General features: G+C 49.3%; 1 protein-coding gene across 1 annotated transcript in view; it reads left to right on the top strand.

Moving 5' to 3' along the window:
- Positions 1-18850, top strand: part of LOC122372890 — a 69540-nt gene extending 50690 nt beyond the window's left edge. The window contains exons 8-10 of the mRNA XM_043350556.1: positions 1830-1887; positions 18000-18130; positions 18845-18850. Of these exons, the coding sequence (XP_043206491.1) occupies positions 1830-1887; positions 18000-18130; positions 18845-18850 (195 nt within the window). The remainder of the gene's footprint in view (positions 1-1829; positions 1888-17999; positions 18131-18844) is intronic.
- Positions 18851-21510: the final 2660 nt, after the last annotated feature.

The raw sequence follows: 21510 nt of genomic DNA, 5'->3' as shown, positions 1-21510 counted from the left end.
GTTATCATTCCCGTTTCGGAAGCACAAAATCTCGGCCTGACGTTCGATCGCAACCTCACCTGGAACACTCACGTCTCTGCCGTCACCCGGCGCTGTTTCGGCATTCTCAGTGGCCTGTCACATCTCAGGGGGCGCCTGCCTCCGTCCGTCATCTCCGTGCTGGTCAACGCCTTGGTTCTCTCGCAGCTTCGATACTGTATCACTGTCTATGGCAACGGTTCGAAGAAGAACCTTGCACTCATTCAGAAGACTCTAAATTATGGGGCAAAAATCATTTTCGGACGCAAAAAGTATGATCACGTGTCGGACCTGCTTGAGAAGCTGCGTTGGCTCAGCGCGGAGAACCTTGTGGTGCATGGCACACTGTGCATGGTGCACAAACTGCTGCGCTTCGGTGAGCCCGAGGTGTTAGCCGCCTGTTTGTCAACCGTGGCTGCCGCTAGGAGCTCACTAGGAGCGCAAGCTAGGGTGACCCGACAGGACCACTCACTATATGTGCTCCGATCTACTATGGACGTCAAACCCCTTGAGACCCCACTTTTTTGCGATAATTTTTAAATGCGTCAACTCTCGTTGACAATATTCTGGCAATGTGTGTTTCAGAACCTGCCGAAACTTTTATTACTAAGGTATTTTGACGCCAAACGATTATGAACGGTACTTCTCATTCACTCGTAATGCTAAGGTCAATTCAGGCCCGGGCAGAGGCTTGCGCTCGGCCACACTCGAGCCCCGCCACCAGCGCCATCTGCTCTTAATATCATCTACCAGCGCCCGCTACCGCTACCAGCTACCGCCCACCATCAAGCCTGAATGGAGCGAGAGACGCGAGTGACCGGTCGCCGGGCAAGGAGCGCCGGAGGGGTAGGGCGGAGCTTAGCGCTGGCGTCATTACGTGGCTCCGCCCCATGAGCGCGTAGCCTCTACCCAAACAGCAGATTCGTTCCGTGAAATTTAACATTACGAGTGAATGAGAAGTACCTTTCATAATCGTTTGGCGTCAAAATACCTTAGTAATAAAAGTTTCGGCAGGTTCTGAAACGCACATTGCCAGAATATTGTCAACGAGAAGTGACGCATTTAAAAATTATCGCAAAAAAGTGGGGTCTCAAGGGGTTTGACGTCCATAGTAGAGCCGAAGCAGGCAAGAGGCGCTTCATCAGCCGTGGTCCGGTTCTTTACAACCGCCTGCCACCCGATTTGCTCGGGCTCCCGGTGCCTGTTTTTAAGCACCGCCTCAGGCGGCTGCTGACGGATCCAACCTGACTGAGTTGAGCTAACCATCTGGTGTGTATGTGTGCTGGTATTGTCTGTATCTATGTTTCTTGTATTATCTTGACTATGATGTATGCGAGTGTGATTGTGATGCTTGTCTCTCTTTATCTTGACTTTGAAACCACCGTTTTAATTTTTGACGAGAGGATGTAATAGCCGCTTTTAGTGGATTTCCTTAATACACGTCTGAGTCTGAGTCTGAGAAAAGAATACCTTACCATACTAGCCATGAGTCAGTTGATACTCGTTTAGCACGTGCGCACGTGCAAGATGCCGCTTCCACATAACAAGAATGGCTGGGCACATGACGCTCAAATTGGACGATTTTGTAGGGTACCTTGCATTAGTCAGTTGGAGGCATTCCGTTACACTTACGCACGTGCAGGGCTCGCTATCGTGCGTGCTCGTTTGTGACCCCCTATAAAGGCGTCTTGTTTTTTGGTAAGCTCCCTTCTTCTTTTCTTTCCAATCGTTTTTTCCTTTTGTATTACATTTTCAGACTGATATGTCCGACGGCCGTGCTGCTCCAGCTGTGAGTGTTGTGCCTCCGGCAGGTGGAGGGCGAGGCGGGAGCCGCCGCGCCACCGGTCACCAGTGAGGTGCAGCTGATCTGTGAGAGGGCCGCCGGCGGCGCGCTGCCGGCGGCGCTGCTGCGCCTGCTCGCCACCGTCGCCGGCGCCGACGGGCGCGCTGGTAAGGCCGCAGGCAGACAGACATTGGTACCACTTGAAATGTGGATCAGTCGATTCACGTTTGGAAGTCGCAAACTGGAATCGACTCGACTCATGACACAAAGTGGGCTTCAACATCATGACTCGATTCAATTCATGACTCGAAGAAAATGGCACAAATGCTGAGTCGACTCAAGATTCAACAGTATGGTGAATGGACTCAAGTCCTAAAGGTCCCAATAAACCCAATAAACAATTTAGGTTAACAATTAAAGTCCCAAAAAAATCCCAATAAACAATTAAATTTCAAACAATGACATTTGAAATTGTAGTCAAACCTATTATCATACTTTAAAAAGTCTTGCTGGCCCCCAGGCCGCAAACTGAAACAAATAATAAATTATCCCGCGCCGGGCCGGTGCTCTGAGATTCCGCGCCGGGCCGCGGGGGGGGGGGGGTGTTTGAACACCCCCCTTCTAACTCGGCTCCTGGGCCACGTAGCGACACGCGGTAAGCGGCAATCGAAAGAACGTCAAATATAAGGACGAAAACGCTTCGGTCATTTTTTGGGTCAGGTCAAAGGTCAGGTCACCAGAGGTCACCAAAGGTTAAATGTTGACTATTTCAACATTTTGGAAACTCCCAACGGCTATGTCGGGAACCGATAGAGCTACAGCGCCGCAAAAAAGCGCATTCGATAGCCCTTTTACAGACCTTTCTGAGTAATGTTCTCAGATTTGACCTCAGGCCAACAGTTTAGCCTCCAGAGGGCAAAAACTCCAAAAATAGCCGTTTTTACGAAAAACGGTTTTTCGGCAATAACTTTTGACTCAAAAGAGCTATGACATTACTTTTGCCAGCATCGTGTTCCTCTCGTCGAGACGCGTCGAATGAACTATAATTTGACCTTGAAAGGTCAACTTGAAAATTTGACCTCAGGTCAAGGTCATGACCTGACCGGAAAAGGTCATGTTGCATATCAGCCGATCCGCAACGTCGAACCGAACACATCTAAGGCGTTTTTAGCGCTCTAGCGCTCCTCTATCAGAAGTTATCATCGAAAAACTGTTAGATTCTGTTCGTGACCTGAGATGACCTCGGGGACATAACGAGGGGTCACAGTTGCCATTTTCTGGTTCAGTGTGTCTATTTTACCTACATCTCGATGTTTGAGAGTGTCTAGAATAGCGTTCGTGCAAAACAGACGCTTTTCAATTTTCTCCCATTGACTTATGTATAATGGAGAGGCCGTAAAATTGACCTGACCTTAGGTCACCGATATCAAAATTCCGAGATATACATTTTATAGATAGTGTTGCTCTAATCAATCGCTGAAAGTTTCAAGGCAATCGTTCAGTCGGTGTAGCTATGACGAGCATTCTTATTTTTTCTGAGGTGAGGTCACTTGGCGTGACCTGGTGACCTGACCTAAGGTGACCTGGGTCTGAAATTTTCACAACATGTGCGGAAAAGATGCACGAACAGGTGTGCCAAAAACGGCGCCGCCGTTTTTGAGATATCTGCGAAAAACTGCAAGGGGGGTGTTCAAACACCCCCCCCCGGCCCGGCGCGGGTTATATTAAAAACATTTTACGCGTATAATGATTGATGTGACGTAATTTATTAAATGAAATGTATTAAATGTCAAGTGTCAGCATGCTAGTGCATACGGAGAGCGGTCACAAAGTTCAGGGCCCGACCATGAAGAAAGAAGCATAGATACGGCATCGACTTATTAGACCAAAAATGTTCATTTTTTCAAATAATCACCGTTAGGGCAAACACATTTCGCGCAGCGCTTCGCGAGAGCCCTCAGGGCCTCAATAACCAAGTGGGTCTTGGACACATCTGGCGCGTCCAAGACGGCTGATTTCGTCTCCCTGCTGTCAGCAAAGTTGCCACTGCTAAGCGATTTTCTCATGTTGGGAAGAGGTGGCAACCAGAGGGTGCAAGGTACGGAGAAAAAAGTGGGCACGACTTCAACTCAAAGCCACAGCTCACCGCTTCGCTTATCGTCACCCCACTCATGTGCGCAGGATCGTTGTCCTGGATCATTTGTTAAACGTCTAGTGACGATTAACAAATTGTTAAACGTCTACTGTTAACGCCAGACCCCTTGAGACCCTAATTTTTCGCGATTATTTTTAAATGCGTGGAATAATTTCAACCATATTTAGGAAGGAGCTGTTTCAAGACCTGCCGAAACTTTTTCTTCAAATACATTTTGTTGTCACTTAAATATTTGTGGCACTTGTCATTGACTCGTAATGTTAACTGTTTTTCCATCCTGGATAGAGGCTTTCATACGTCATATGACATTAGGCTCCGCCCACGACTGCGGCATTGACCCATGCCCATCAGCGACCTCTGTCAAAACGACACCCCTGCCATCTGTAAAGGATTATGAATTTCGCTGACGCTTCACGTGCTATGAATCAATTGCAGCAGACGGTCAAACAAGTGTCAGGCTCTTGTTGACTCTTGTATACCTATAGGACCAAGAGGACCATCACTTCTCAACCTACTACTCACACGTGCTTCGAACAAACGTTAACGATTCCAAACAAATGCGATTTTCGATGTAGGATATCTGTTTGAAATACGAGCGAGCCTTACATATGATGTGAAGCGAAGGCAATTAACTTATTATTGCGTTGTTCGATGGTTGCATAGCGATGTACAAATCGGCAGCTACTTGGTGACATCCGACATCCCAGTATCGCTTTATCTGCAACGCCATAGGCTTTAAATACAGGTGAATATTTAATCTTATGTCAGTTATAGGTATGCCATCTGCCCGTCATTTGCAGCTTGTAAAAAAATAAAACAAATATCAGCGAACATATCAGCATTGTACAAGCAATGGGCATTTAGCATTTATGGCTCCTCAGTCATCATGTCGCTCTTTGGACACTGTCAGCCAAGACGTTACGCACAACTCCGCCGGCTTTCGGCACCGCTCGACCGTCCCCGCTCCCCGCCACAGCGAGAGTGACCGCGCGCCGGCCCGAAACCGCCGCAGGCCAAGACCACAGAGGCGGGACTTAGTTGTGACGTCATAACGTATCAAAGACTGACTGGTGATAGCCTCTACACACCGGGTGAAAATCTTGCTCGAAATTTAACATTACGAGTCAATGAGAAGTGCCTGAAATATTGAAATGGCGATAAAATATCTAAATTGTAAAAGTTTCGGCAGGTTTTGAAACGGCCATGTCCTGAGCTTGGTTGAAATTCTTCCACGCATTTAAAAATAATCGCGAAAAATTAGAGCCTCAAGGGGTCTGGCGTTAACAGTAGTAGACTTCTCTTCCATTTGACTGTCTCGCTATTTTCACCAGCATGCGCAGGGAAACGCAATGAAACATCATTTTCTTTTTCTTTTTTATTTGTATTTGCGACTTGAGCTTCAATGAACCTGCCAATTCCAGATCGAGCACATTGTCTGGACCGTTTTTCAAAGCTTTATCTGTCTGCTTCTCTTTGTCTCTGGCTCTGCTGAAATGTGTCGTATTTTTAAATAAAATGTATGTTTTACCTTTAAGCGCCCGAAAGGAATCAGCGGTACGGGATAAAATTATTAAACTGCTCGTAGGTAGAAAAATCATTTAAACGTCTCGCCTATCGGCTCGACGTTTAAAAGATTTGTTCTACCTACTCGCGACAGGGGCGGATCCAAGGGGGGGGGTCACATGGGTCATGGCCCCCCCCTTGAGGCCCGAGGGCCCAAAGACCTGCCAGGGGCACCACCGGCCTATCAGGGGTATCACAGTCCTGGGCCTGGCAGGGGCACCACAGGACCGCCAGGGGCACCACAGGCCTAGCAGGGACACCACGGGCCTGGTGCCCCTGGGCCCTGACAGGACTGTAACGCCCCTGACAAGCCTGGAGTGTCCCCGGCAGGCACGTGGTGCCCCTGACAGGCCTGAGGCGCCCCTGCAAGGCCGGTGGTGCCCCTGGCAGGCCTGTGGTGTCCATGGCAGGCCTGTGGTGCCCTTGCTAGGCCTCTGGTGCCCCTGACAGGCTTGTAATGCCCCTGGAAGGACTGTGGTGCCCCTGGGCCCTGACAAGCCTGAGGTGCCCCTGACAGGCCAGTGGTGCCCTTGCTAGGCCTGTGGTGCCCCTGGCAGGCCTCTGGTGCCCCTGACAGGCTTGCGGTGCCCTTGGAAGGACTGTGGTGTCCCTGGGCCCTGACAAGCCTGAGGTGCCCCTGGCAGGCCCGTGGTGCCCTTGTTAGGCCTGTGGTGCCCCTGGCAGGCCTCTGGTGCCCTTGCTAGGCCGCTGGTACCCCTGCGCCCGGAGAGGACTGGTGCCCCTGAAAAGTCTGAAGTGCCCCTCGGCAGGCCCGTGGTGCCCCTGACAGGCCCAAGGTGCCCCTGCGAGGCCGGTGGTGCCCCTGGCAAACCTCTGGTGCCCCTGGCAGGTCTGTGGTGCCCCTGGCAGGTCTGTGGCGCCCCCGGCAGACCTGTGTTGACTGGTGCCCCTGCTAGGTCGCTGGTGCCCCTCACAGACCTGTGGTGCCTCTGGGCCTTGACAAGCCTGAGATGCCTGGCTATGACAGGCTCGTGGTGCCCCTGATAGACCAGTGGTGCCCTTGCTAGGCCTGTAGTGCCCCTGGCAGGCCTCTGGTGCCCCTGCTACCCCTGCGCCCGGAGAGGACTATGGTGCCCCTGAAAAGCCTGAAGTGCCTCTCGACAGGCCCGTGGTGCCCCTGGGCCCTGACAGGCCAAAGTTACCCCTGCGAGGTCGGTGGTGCCCCTGGCAGGCCTGTGTTGACTGGTGCCCCTGCTAGGCCGCTGGTGCCCCTCACAGGCCTGCGGTGCCCCTGGAAGGACCCCTGCCCCTAGGGGTGCTCATGGGCCCAACAGGCCCGTTGTGCCCCTGACAGGCCTGTCGTGTATACTTGCTAGACCTGTGGTGCCCCTGCTTCCTGGCAGGCCTGTGGTGCCCCTGGCGGGCCTGTGGCGCCCCTACAAGGCCGTAGGTGCCCCTGACAGGTTTGTGGTGTCCCTGGAAGGACTTTGGTGCCCCTGACAAGCCTGAAGTGTCAAGGACAGACCCTTTAGACGCCAGGGTCAAGTTCGTCGGACTGACAACGATTTGCTTACCTGATAACGTTCCTGGTAAGTACTCACTACTTAGCGTCCACAACATATATACACATAGCACATTCATATATACTTGCTTACAATTGGTAAATGTGGTTGTGGCTAAGAGTTAAGATACTGACTAAAAATAAAAAATAAAAAGAAAAAACTGAAAATGGGGGCACCACCAAAATGAAGTGGACGAAATCCGTTGAGTTTTTAATTTTGGGTATAGGTAGGGGCACCACTTCGATTCATGACCCTCCCCTTGGAGTTTTCCTGGATCCGCCCCTGACTCGCGATTTAATATTTACTAGAGGTACAGGTTTACGCGATAACTGTATGTTTTGATATGTATGATTAACGGATGCATTAGTTTGGGTGTAGAAACTTGCATTTTTATTGGTATGATTTTTGTAGAACTGGGTAACTGCTTTTAATTGAACTGTAAAGTATGATGGTGATGCATGCGAGTTGTTCGAGCCCTTTGTAGTTTGTAAGTTAGGATGTTGCGTTCAGTAACATATGTTACTGAACGCAACCCTCCCTATCCCTACCCTACCCTACCCTACCCTACCCTACCCTACCCTACCCTACCTTACCCTACCCCTACACTACCCTACCCTACCCTACCCTACCCTACCCTACCCTACCCTACCCTACCCTACCCCTACACGACACTACCCTACCCTACCTTACCACTACCCTACCCTACCCTATCTACCCTACCCTATACCCTACCCTACCTACCCTATACCCTACCCTACCTACCCTACCCTACCCTACCTACCCTACCCTACCTACCCTACACTGAGAAAAAAATTGACTCCATATGGGTCAAAACTCTTGAAAATGCTCCCCTGAAAACTCCTTAAAACCATTGATAACTCCCTTTCCAGCAGAATTATTGAGTGTGTTCTAGGGTAACTTCGAGCCTTTCTCATTTTGCGAAAGAGTTTTCAAGAGTTCTTAATGGATGGCGAAATGACTCCATGTGTGATACCGCATAACTCTGTGACGCAGCTCTCCATTACTCCCGAAAAACTTTTCCCGAACGTTCCGACAGGAGTAAAAGGGGAGTTACGAAGGGGTTTTAGCATAAGTCGCGAGGCTGCCGGTGGCCGCCATCTTTTGCGCGTAGTACACAGTGGTACACAGCACGTTGTGCGGGGGGGCGGGCGAGGTGTTAGTGAAGAGCGTGTTGACTTAGACGGACCTGACCTATACAGTGACGGATAATTGGACCTTACTTTGGATTTAAAGGTAAGCTTAGCTGTATTTCTCATCATGCTTTTATAGTGCAAAGTGTTATAATGCTGTGATGAGAACATATGGTAACCCCATGTTCTTGATGGGCTGGAATGGTCTCTGTAAGGGTAATTTATTTGTTTTGTTCCTGAGTGAGATAAAGATCAGAAACAGCATGCGCTGAGTTTCTAGGTATTGGCAAATATCATACAATAAATCGGAAAGTTGGAATAAATTGGAAAGTTAGGATTACACAAGCTTTACACGTCATGGATCCTATTGTTATTGCCCAATTATTTTAATATCCATACCAATGACAAATATCAAATTTGAAGGGCTTTCAAAGCAGAGCCAGAAAATTAAACTATCTTGGCATAAAAGCCTTGATTTTCCTAGCCCCTATATATTAGAAAAAAATCAGTTACCTACCACTGGCACTGCCCATGACTGATGAAAACCACCGACAAACCAGCATGTTCAAATAAATTTTGTCTAAATTGTTGTATGTTTTTAGAAAGTGTCCATAATTGAATTTCATTCTTTAATGTTAACATGGGTACCTATGCAGCGTAAAACGTCCTTAGCTTATTTTTAGCGACTGCTCAACTTTTTGAGCGTTCAAGTGGGTACGTTTTAGAGCATTGTCCTACTGTGTCTGCAATTAAGATGGAGGCTGTTAACTTGCCCTTTAGACTTTCACTGAAACTTAACTTTATCAAAATTGTAGTGCATAAAAAGTGTGCTAACTTTTCAATCTCTTGCTTTCATTATTTTGACATCATGTGCCGAAATGCAGTATCAGTGCCAACACGTCAGGTCGCGTGTGTCTCGTCTCGTCCATCTTGTCTCATCTGCCTACCTCTCAGTCTCCTCCCTCATTTCTTCCTTCCATCTTTCCCCGCTTCCTTCCTCACTCCCTCTTTCCCCTCCCCTCTCTCTCTCCCTTTCTTTCTCCCTCTCTCCCTCCCTCCCTCCCTTCCTTCCTTCCTTCCTTCCTTCCTTCCTTCCTTCCTTCCTTCCTTCCTTCCTTCCTTCCTTCCTTCCTTCCTTCATCCCTCCCCTCCTTCCCTCCCTTTCTCCTTCATTATTTCCCTCCTTCTCTTTTTTTCTTTCTCCTCCATTTCCTCCCACGCAATGTTAAGTGTACCTATGTATATTCATGGTTATTAACATTTTGCAGGGGATGAGCTGGAGAGCCTGCAGCGCATCCCGCAAGACACGTTGGAAGCCAACGGAGGCCAGCAAAATATCCATCCCACCATCGTGAAAGGAGAGCCGGACGAAGAAGACGCAGTATTCGTCGAGGCCCAGGAGGTGGTAGGGTAGCGGCACCACCAGACCAAGCATTCCTGCTTTGGTAGGTCGCCTTTTGGATTCTTAACATCAAAACTCGCGACCGTGAACTGTGAAGCATATAGAGTGAGATCCCCGGAGAGCGTGCCGCGGCGGGATGTTGAAAGCGTTTGTCAATTTGTTAAGCCTCCCACCGCCCCGGACTATGAATACACATTTCTTGAAATATATTTTTTATCTGTGCTTCGGTACACGAGCTTTGGGTGGTTACGCTATTCGTCCAATATTTATTTTCGGGGGGGGGGGGGGCTGGAGTGGAGTGATGGGAATTTTGGATGAGTTTGATGGGGAGTAACAAGAGGTATACGATGAAGCTGTAAACGGAGTTTTGGGGAATAATGGAATGGAGTAATCGGGAGTAATTATGAGGCAGTAGGAGAGTCATTGAGAGTAATGGAAGGGAGTTTCAGGGAGTATGTTGTTTGTTTTGATAGGGTAAAGAGAGTAATGAAGCGTTTTCTAAAACGGTAGGGAGAGTTACAGAGAGTTTCTCGAGGGAAGTTTTGGGGTGTAATGGAGAGTTTTAGAGGGGGTGTAATGAGGAGTACCACCTGGGAGTTTTGGGGTGTCGTTTTGGTGAACTCCCCCTGGGGGTGTCATGCGGAGTCAGGATTTTCCTCAGTGTACCCTACCCTACCCTACTCCTACCCTACCCTACCCTTACCCTACCTTACCCTACCCTACCCTACTCCTACACTACCCTACCCTACCCTACCCTACCATACCCTACCCTACCTACCCTACCCTATCCTACCCATACTCCTACCCTACCCCACCCTACCCTACCCTACCCTACCCTACCCTACCCACCCTACCCTACCCTACCCTACTCCTACCCTACCCTAACCCTACTCTACTCCTACACTACCCTACCATACCCTACCCTACCCTACCTTTACACTACCCTACCCTACCCTACCCTACCCTACCCTACCTACCCTACCCTACCCTACCCTACTCCTACCCTACCCTACCCTTACCCTACCTTACCCTACCCTACCCTACTCCTACACTACCCTACCCTACCCTACCCTACCATACCCTACCCTACCTACCCTACCCTATCCTACCCTACTCCTACCCTACCCCACCCTACCCTACCTTACCCTACCCTACCCTACCTACCCTACCCTACCCTACCCTACCCTACTCCTACCCTACCCTAACCCTACCCTACTCCTACACTACCCTACCATACCCTACCCTACCCTACCTTTACACTACCCTACCCTACCCTACCGTACCCTACCCTACCCTTACACTACCCTACCCTACCCTACCCTACCATACCCTACCCTTACACCACCCTACCCTACCCTACCCTACCCTACCCTACCCTACCCTACCCTACCCTACCCTACCCTACCCTACTCCTACCCTACCCTACCTTACCCTACTCCCACACTACCCTACCCTACCCTACCCTACCCTACCCTTACACTACCCTACCCTACCCTACCCTGCCCTACCCTACCCTACCCTACCCTACCCTACCCTACCCTACCTAACTCTACCCTACCTAACTCTACCTACCATACCCTACCCTACCCTACCCTACCCTACCCTACAATCCCCTACCCAATTCTACCCTACAATCCCCTACCCTACCCTACCCTACCCTACCCTACCCTACCCTACCCTACAATCCCCTACCCAACCCTATCCTACAATCCCCTACCCTACCCTACCCTACCCTACCCTACCCTACCCTACCCTACCCTACCCTACACTACACTACCACCGACAGTCCAAGTTTCGGCTAAATCGGCCCAGAAACGGCTGAGATATTGCAAAAACAAATTAATTGTATTTACTGGCGAATCCCCTTGGCGAGCGGTGCCTTGTGTCGGCGTTCGTTGGCTCTGATGCTTTTCACTCAGTTTTCTAAGCGAACAACTGAGCCTAAAGCACGTGCCTTCTGCTCGGCGCCGGTCGCGGCCCCACCACGTGCACACCGCTGAACCCGCATCGTCGAAAAATTAATACGACAAATGAATGCACGCGCTGGACTTGGCGTGAAAATTTCACCCCCGTAGCCCTTACCGTTCCCGAGCAATAGCCTGTTTTTGCCGTTTTTAATGTTAACCCTATGGCGCACATGAGCACGCGCCACGGGCGCACCCCCGGCCGCATCGTGCCCAAAATTTAATACGACCTGTTGAATGACGTGACCCACGAGTCGTGAAAATTTCACCCTCGTGCGTCAATCGACAGCGCCGCAATAAGCCTTTTTGGGAGTAACCCCGACGGCGGCGTGGGCGGACTTTTTAAGATTTATAATAGTAGACTAGAGGTACAGGTTTACGCGATAACTGTATGTTTTGATTTATACTATGTTACGGGTGCATTAGTTTTGGGTCATTGACTTGTATTTTTAGCAGTATAATTTGGGTAGATTTGGGTAGCTGTTTTTAATTGAACTGTAAGGGATGGTGATAGTTGCGGGGTGTTCAAGTGTTTTGTATGTTGGGCCCTTTTTGAACTCAACCCTACCCCTACCCTACCCCTACCCTACCCCTACCCTACCCTATCCTACCCTACCCCCTACCCTACCCTACCCTACCCTACCCTACCCTACCCTACCCTACTACCCTACCCTACCCTACCCTACTACCCTACCCTACCCTACTACCCTACCCTACCCTACTACCCTACCCTACCCTACTACCCTACCCTACCCTACCCTACTACCCTACCCTACCATACCCTACCCTACTATCCTATCCAACCCTACCCTACCCTACCCTACCCTACCCTACTACCCTACCCTACCCAACCCCTACACTACCCTAACCTACCTTACCCTACCCTACCCTACTCCTACCCTACCCTACCCTACCCTACCCTACCCTACCCTACCCTACCCTACCCTACTACCCTACCATACCCTACCCTACCCTACCCCTACCCCTACCCTACCATACCATACCCTACCCTACCCTTACACTACCCTACCCTACCCTACCTTACCCTACCCTTACCCTACCCTACCCTACCCTACCCCTACCCCTACCCCTACACTACCCTACCCTACCCTACCCTACCATACCCTACCCTACCCTACCCTACCCTTACACTACCCTACCCTACCCTACCCTACCCTACCCTACCCTACCTTACCCTACCCTACCCTACACTACCACCGACAGTCCAAGTTTCAGCTAAATCGGCCCAGAAACGGCTGAGATATTGCAAAAACAAATTAATTGTATTTACTGGCGAATCCTCTTGGGGAGCGGTGCCTTGTGTCGGCCTTTGTTGTCAAAGGGTTTTAAGCGAACAACTGAGCCTAAAGCACGTGCCTTCTGCTCGGCACCGGTCGCGGCCCCACCACGTGCACACCGCTGAACCCACACCGTCGAAAATTTAATACGACAAATGAGTGCACGCGCTCGACTTGGCGTGAAAATTTCACCCCCGTAGCCCTCACCGTTCCCGAGCAATAGCCTGTTTTTGTCGATTCTAATGCTAACCCTATGGCGCACATGAGCACGCGCCACGGGCGCACCCCCGGCCGCATCGTGCCCAAAATTTAATACGACCTGTTTTATTACGTGACCCACAACCGGTAAAAAGTTTACCCTCCTGCGTCAATCGACGGCGCCGCAATAAGCCTTTTAGGGAGTAACCCCGACGGCGGCGTGGGCGGACTTTTTAAGATTTATAATAGTAGACTAGAGGTACAGGTTTACGCGATAACTGTATGTTTTGATATGTATGATTAACGGATGCATTAGTTTGGGTGTAGAAACTTGCATTTCTATTGGTAGTATTTGTGTAGAACTGGGTAACTGCTTTTAATTGAACTATAAAGTATGATGGTGATGCATGCGAGTTGTTTGAGCCCTTTGCAAGTTAGGATGTTACTCAATTCAACCCTACCCTACCCTACCCTACCCTACCCTACCCCTACCCCTACCCCTAACCTAACTACCCTACCTACCCTACCCCTACCCTACCCTACCCCTACCCCTACCCCTAACCTAACTACCCTACCCTACCCTACCCCTACCCTACCCTACCCTACCCCTACCCTACCCTACCCTACCCCTACACTACCCTACCCTACCCTACCCTACCCTACCCTACCCTACTCTTCCCTACCCTACAATCCCCTACCCTACCCTACCCTACCCTACCCTACCCTACCCTACCCTACCCTACAATCCCCTACCCTACCCTACCCTACCCTACCCTACTCTTCCCTACCCTACAATCCCCTACCCTACCCTACCCCTACCCTACCATACCATACCCTACCCTTACACTACCCTACCCTACCCTACCCTACCCTACCCTACCCTACCTTACCCTACCCCTACCCTACACTACCCTACCCTACCCCTACCCCTACCCTACCCCTACCCTACCCTACCCCACCCTACTCTTACCCTACCCCTACCCTACCCTACCCTACCCCTACACCATCCCTACACTACCCTACAATCCCCTACCCTACCCTACCCTACCCTACAATCCCCTACCCAACCCTACCCTACCCTACAATCCCCTACCCAACCTACCCTACTCTACCCTACCCTATTCTACCCAACCCTACCCTACCCTACCCTACCCTACCCTACCCTACCCTACTTTACCCTACCCTACCCTACCCTACACTGCCACCGACAATCCAAGTTTCAGCTAAATCGGCCCAGAAACGGCTGAGATATTGCAAACACAAATTTATCGTATTTACTGGCGAATCCCCTTGGCGAGGGGTGCCCGGCGCCGGTATTCGTTGTCAAAGGTCAATGACCTTCCGGCTCTGATTATATCCAGTCAGTTTTTAAGCGAACAACTGAGCCTAAAGCACGTGCCCTCTGCTCGGCGCCGGTCGCGGCCCCATCACGTGCACACCGCTGAACCCACCCCCTCAAGAATTTAATACGACAAATGAGTGCACGCGATCGACTTACAGCGAAAATTTCACCCCCGTAGCCCTTACCGTTCCCGAGCAATAGCCTGTTTTTGCCGATTCTAATGCTAACCCTATGGCGCACATGAGCACGCGCCACGGGCGCACCCCCGGCCGCATCGTGCCCAAAATTTAATACGACCTGTTCATTTACGTGACCCACGAGTGGTAAAAATTTCACCATCCTGCGTCAATCGACGGCGCCGCAATAAGCGTTTTTGGGAGTAACCCCGACGGCGGCGTGGGCGTGGGCGGCGGCGGACTTTTTAAGATTTATAATAGTAGATTGCGCGCCCCTGTTTTTGAAAGCTGACGAGCAGAACTCAGAGTTGCCTCTGAGTTCCAAAAATTTATCTTCAGTACAAGACGGTTCAACAATTAAATCGTCCCCAGACCAGCCACTGGCACAACAAAAAAGTAATCACTCGCATCAGTAATAACATCCATCATTAACACATCCGGTGGTGCTCTTTCCTTTCTGTTGTATGTGCTGTATGTTTTGTTCAAGCTCGACTTCAGCTTCGTTCGTTTTTTTTTTCTCAGGAAAGGTGCTTTAATTTAAGCCGGTAGGCTTCTGCACCGATCCTTTGTGTCACTGATTTCTGATGTTTTCTATTTCTTACTTACTTCCCATGTGACGCAAAAAATATATGATGATGATGATGACCCCCGTCAGCATCCCAGAACGTAACCACTATCACCCTGCCGACTGACTTCACCACGTTGCACTCATTTGGTGGCCGTTACTCAGTGTGCCGCGAAATTTGGTACGGATATTCTCTCATCAATTTTACACGTGGTGTGCAAGTTTGAACCTCCTAACTTTTAGGGTCAGGTTACCAGGTCACTTTGAATGACCCAACCTCAAGTCACTTTTTTGCAACTTTATCACCGTGCCAGAGCTACAGTAGATGTCGGAGGCCTTTGATTGTCGCAGGATGCTACAAGCTCATTAGTAGCTACAATTTGTATATCTCGGAATTTGGATATCGATGACCTTTTTCAATTTCTTTTCTTTGGTCAATGCAATGGGGAGGTCAATTTCTCGACCTCCCCATTAAAGTCAATGGGGGAAAAATCAACTCCCTGTTTTTTTACCACTAAAACGGATCTCAACGGCCCCATAAACCATACATGACTTCATATACCATCAAACTTCACTACCTTGAGGTCTGTTTTGCTGTTGGGCGGCTGTAAGGTCATGTGACGTCATCAAAGGTCACCAAATGTTTTTTGCCAATAACTCCGCACAGGAACAAGATACAGCCGCGCGGATGGTCTCATTGTGTTCAGCTCGTCAAGGCGCATCGAATGATATACATGATGACCTCGAGGTCACGTGACCTGAGGTCAACCTTTGACCTTGACCTTTCGAGGTCAACATATATATCATTCGATGCGGATTGACGAGAGGATCACGATGATGCCCTTAGTTTGTTTTTATCTTGACTAGTTCGAAAGTTACTCGAGAAAAACTCCATATCTAGCGCCGCCACCATCGCCACTTTGACTTTTTTGACCCCTGTGACGTCATCTTTGACCTGACCTGAAAATTACCTTTGTAAAAATTGTAGACCTTGTCCGTGCGTATCCCATGCCGTTTACCGCTTGTCGCTATCTTGCTTCGTTCTCGAGATCTCAGGGGTCATCCGCCCCCCCCCCGTCGGTTCTAAGTTGGCGCAGTTGGCGGTCGGTGCGCGTGCTAAACATATTAAGATGGTGATGAAGAATGGCTTTGAGGAGCCCCATAGATATCTGCGGTTCTGATGCTTTGTTCTAGACCAGAAGATTTGCCATTTTTCACCAAAAAGTACTCATTTTTCATATTTTCTTGAGTCAATGCTGTTTAGGGCTGGTCAATGGTCATTGCAGGGGTGAACTTGAATGATCTGTCGACAAAATTGAACAGAGATGCCCACTTTTTGAAGCTGTAAGAAAGATACTGTAAGAAAGAATTGAAGCGGCGGTCCCTCCCGCGACCTCCCGCAGAGTCCAATTTGTTCCGGATAGGGTGGCCGGGCAGGGTCGGGCCGAGCCGGGCAGTCGAAGTAATTAGCGGAGGAGCGAGTGGATAGCTGCGCTGGGTATGCTGCTGAATTTTCGCTGTAGTGACCAGCGGCACGGGCCGATGCTCTATGCTTGTGTTGGCAAAGACGAACTAAGAATAGCCTGATGATCGACCTGACCTGACGTCACCTGACTCACCCTTCCCAAAATCCCCAAATACTTTATCATGGAACAAAACGATTGTGAAACAATTGACAAAATGATTGTGACAAATCACAGGAGCGGTTGCGTGGGGTTTGACGTGGGTAAAAAGTATAAAAAATAGTTTTGGTGACCTCAGGTCAGAGGTCAGGTCAACGACCCTGAGCTGAGGTTTTAGTGTTTCGCAAATAACTAACAAAAATTGTCCGAGAGCTACAGCAGTGGTACTATCGCATTCGTCTTGTCAAGACGCGTCGAATGACAAATATTTTGCATGGAAAAGTTCAAGTTTTATGTTGACCTCATGTGACCTCGAATGACCTTCTTTTTACCTAGACACATGAATGGTAGCTTATACGGGATTCGTAGCCGCTGATCATGAATCCGGCATCCATTTTGGTGAAAGCATTCATTTAGAGCCCTAGGATGGCAAGAATGTCTTCATTTTTATGGCCGACTTGAATAAGTGAAAAAGCTTTTAGCAAGGATACTCTTCTGTGACTTTGATCTTGCAGCAGCCTTGTATCGTTGGATTAAACTGGGTCGCATCTGACTTGATGGAATGGTAATGGGAACGAAGCACCACGCACTTGTTCTTTAATCTTATGACTCTTACTTGCTGGTAAATACCAGGAAGGCGGAGTCTGAGTCCAAATCTGGTGAAATCAACAGTTCTGAGTCGAAATAAAATCGATTTTGGAATTCGGAGCCAAACTCAGTGTCGGAGTCACCAAAATTCATCGACTCCGCATACTTGCCATGGCTACGGAATCGGAGTCAGAGTCTATCGACAGTTCAGCCCGGAGTCGGAGTCGAAATTTATTTTTGGAAGCCTGAGTCGGAGTCGGAGTAACCGAAGATCAATCGACTGCCCGGTCCTGGTAAACACATCACCCGTCGTGAGCTAGTTCCCCTCACTTTTTCTGCTACAGAGATGCGAAATTACGTCGCTATATGTCAGCAAGCAGACATGTGCATGGATCCGAGAAAATGGATCTGGGATCTGATCCCACGGATCCTGATCTCGGATCCGTCGGGATCATAGATCCAGCTCTGTAAGTTATCGAGAGATCCATAGGGATCACATATCCGAGTCTCATTTTTTGCTTGAGATCCAGTGAGATCATAGATCCTCACTTATTTTTTGTTAACACATTTATCCCAAAAAAGCACTTGTTTCATTTCACAAACGTTCTGTTTTAGTGATGACCACTGACGGTTGTAACCGGCCGCCGGCAGCCGACTCGGAGTGGCCCTGGAGAGGCGCCGACGAGCACGGTGCGCCGCTGACGGAGCTGTTTGCAGCGGCGGCCGGCGGCCTCAGCCAGCGCCCACCGCTCTGCACCGCCGTCGTGGCCGCCATCTTTCGGGTGAGTCGTGGCCCGGATGGCCAGCTGCACAGCTGCACAGCTGCACCCCTCCCTGCCAGACCGGCGGCGCTCCCGGCCACCTCGGTCCCCCGGTCCCCCGGCCACCTCGGTCCCCCGATCCCCCTTTGCGGTCTCTGCGCGGCGCACGTCCTTGCTTTGCTATATACGCTTTTTTAAAAGAATCAGTTTATTACGGAGCGAGCGAAATATGAGCGAAAGACTTTCTGAGAATGAGCGGCCGTGGTCACGCTTCTGTGAGGCTTATATCTCAGCAACCACTTAACCGATTTACATGCGGTAATTTTTGTAGGGTAGCTTCATTCCTTCTACCGTATTGGACTATTCCCGATGGGGGAATATTTGTTTTGGATACCTAAATAGCATAGCTGTTCCTAGCACCTAATTGCTGAGCAGCACCAAAAAGCTTACTAGAACCTAATAACTGAATCTGGCACAAAAAATGCTGACAGGTAGCCTTATGTTGCCTGATTGTCTATTCGGAATGATTGCTGAATTGGCACCAGAATTGCAATATTCAGCACCTGTCCTATATCCCTTCGCATTTACCTAGCTTATTTGTGGCCCTGTTCTTGGATTCGTATAACCATGTGAGGCAGAAAATTTACATGACCTTCATTCATGGCACGCTTTTGGCAATGGAAAACATAACATTTGTGGTCCAGGGGGCATATGCATATCCGTCTATCTGTACAGCTCTGATGCACATGTTGTCATACGGCGGCCCCGCCTAAACCCAACCGGCTGTGCCCGCTGCCAATGCCGGACTCCGGCCATCCGAACACGCGGTATCACATCTCCAGCCATCGAATCCAGAGGTGGAACTTTTTGTTTTTCATTGGGGTTGTAGTGTGCCGGAGCCCAGGGTATACCCCCACCAAAACCCGAAAAGTCCCCGGATTCGGCCCACTATTTTTCGGGAGGGGCCCACATTTTCATTTACAAAAATAAAAATAAAAAAGTGGTCCACCTTCAGGGAGAGACGGCTGGCCCTGTCGTCCCTCCATTGGCTATGTGCCTGGTTGTAGGTACTCGGGTATCGCCACCATGGTCGTGGCCATAGGCGGCGGAACGGGGAGGGCACCGGGGCACCTCGCCCCCCTTTGATTTTGGCATTTTAACATAAGCCCTACCTATGGGCGTTGCATGGAAAGAATGGGACCAAAAGTCGGCAGTGCCCCCTTTAATTGAGGGTGTTCCGCTGCCACTGGTCGTGGCGATTCGGAAACGGTAGGTAAACGCCCAAAATCACAGTCCCTATGAATACTTGTTTCTTTCGACATTTGACACAAACATTACTCAGTATTGGAGCAAGGCTCTTTCCCTACGAGTAACAATTTGAGCCACTCGTGGCAATTGACAAAGAAGACCTAAACAGGAATACGTTATTTTTAGACTAAAAAACTTAAAACGAGTCCATCTTTGTATATTAATGCCACGGACGTCTGCAATGCGTCTATTACGGAAACGGGTAGTAGAAACCGGAATAGTGACTGATCAGCAGAGCTGGGCGCGTTCCTCGATTTTCGGTAGTGCGTTAGCGTTCCTGCGTTCCTCCGGCCGCGGTTAGTGCGTTCCTGGAATAGCGTTCCTCAATTTTTTTCGTTCGGTGCGTTAGCGTTCCTGCGTTCCTGCGTTCCTCCTTCAAAAATACCGCCGAACCACGCGGCGCGGGCCCAACCAAACACGGGGCGAATCGATCACAGAATACCCAGAATGGCGACGTGGGGCCGAAAAGCAACTCGACATCTCTTTTCCGAATCGAATATCTGAAATACGTTTTACCAATATCATCCGTAGGGTTTTCAACAAAAATACGACCTGCTTAAAAACAATAGTTAAGTTAAAAGATGTATCTTAGTAAAAGTTATCATATTTACTTTACACATTTAATGCCTTAAACTGAATCGAATAGTAAACATCACCACTAAAAATCTTTACACATTTAATGCCTGAAACCGAATCGAATAGTAAACATCACCACTAAATCTAAGCAAGCCTTCCTCGATTCGACCGACAAGTGGCGCCTCTACCGGCAAACACACGTACTCGAGATTCAAACATTTGACACAGAGGTCATTGGCAGCAATATCATTTTTCGGGTGGTTCCGCAAGAACGCAGGAACGCTTCAAAATTTCGGGTGGTGCGTTCCTCTTACTTGCGTTCCTTTGAAAAACTTTGCGTTCCTGCGTTCTTGCGTTCCTAAAAAGGGCGGTGCGTACGTACGGAAGAACGCAGGAACGCACTAAAGGAACGCACTTGCCCAGCTCTGCTGATCAGACATAAGATATTTTGCAAACGAGGACAACATACCGAACACAATGCCGCAAAGGAACCTAACACTGGATCTAAATAATCTCAACCTGAGGAAATTAAATAATAAATGCCACAGCCTTTTCATATCACCAAATACTTCAGATGATCTTCTTTTTTCAACGAGCAAATGTAGGTATTATGCATTGTTTGGCGAATCGTAAACAAAACTCATACTCTTCACAGCCACGATGGCTAGGAACACATCACGGCTTGTCTGTCTGCCCCTGAGACACTGAACGTACACCGATTTTCAGCTAAATCGAAAGACCCCGCCGTTTACCGTTAAAATGTAAATTGGCCGTTAATTCGTTAATGTTGCAAAATACCACCCCAAAGAGGTACATTTTCGGAATGAAGCGCATCGAGGAGGCCCTGTACACCGATTTTCAGCCAAATCGAAAGACCCCGTCGTTTCCCGTTAAAATGTTGATTGGCCGTTTACTCGTTAACGGTGCAAAATACCACCCCAAAGAGGTATATTTTCGGAATCAGCGCATCGAGGAGGCCCTGTATACCGATTTTCAGCTAAATCGAAAGACCCCGCCGTTTCCCATTAAAATGTTAATTGGTCGTCAACTCGTTAACGGTGCAAAATACTACCTCAAAGAAGTACATTTTCGGAATCAGCGCATCAAACAGACCCTGTATACTAATTTCCAGCTAAATCGAAAGACCCCGCCGTTTCCGGTTAAAATGTTAATTAGCTGTTTCAAAATACCACCCCAAAGAGGTACATTTTCGGAATCAGCGCATCGAGGGGGCCCTGTACACCGATTTTCAGCTAAATCGAAAGACCCCTCCGTTTCCCGTTAAAATGTTAATTAGCCGTTAACTCGTTAACGGTGCAAATACCACCTCAAAGAGGTACATTTTCGGAATCAGCGCATCGAGGAGGCCCTGAACACCGATTTCAGCTAAATCGAAAGACCCCGCCGTTTCCCGTTAAAATGTTAATTAGTCGTTAACTCGTTAACGGTGCAAAATACCACCCTAGAGAGGTACATTTTCGGAATCAGCGCATCGAGGAGGCCCTGTACACCGATTT

The sequence above is a fragment of the Amphibalanus amphitrite genome, unplaced genomic scaffold (genome assembly GCF_019059575.1).
Source record: "Amphibalanus amphitrite isolate SeventyFive unplaced genomic scaffold, NRLGWU_Aamphi_draft 001414F_arrow, whole genome shotgun sequence".
Taxonomy (NCBI): domain Eukaryota; kingdom Metazoa; phylum Arthropoda; class Thecostraca; order Balanomorpha; family Balanidae; genus Amphibalanus; species Amphibalanus amphitrite.
This window is presented reverse-complemented; position numbering and strand designations above follow the sequence as displayed.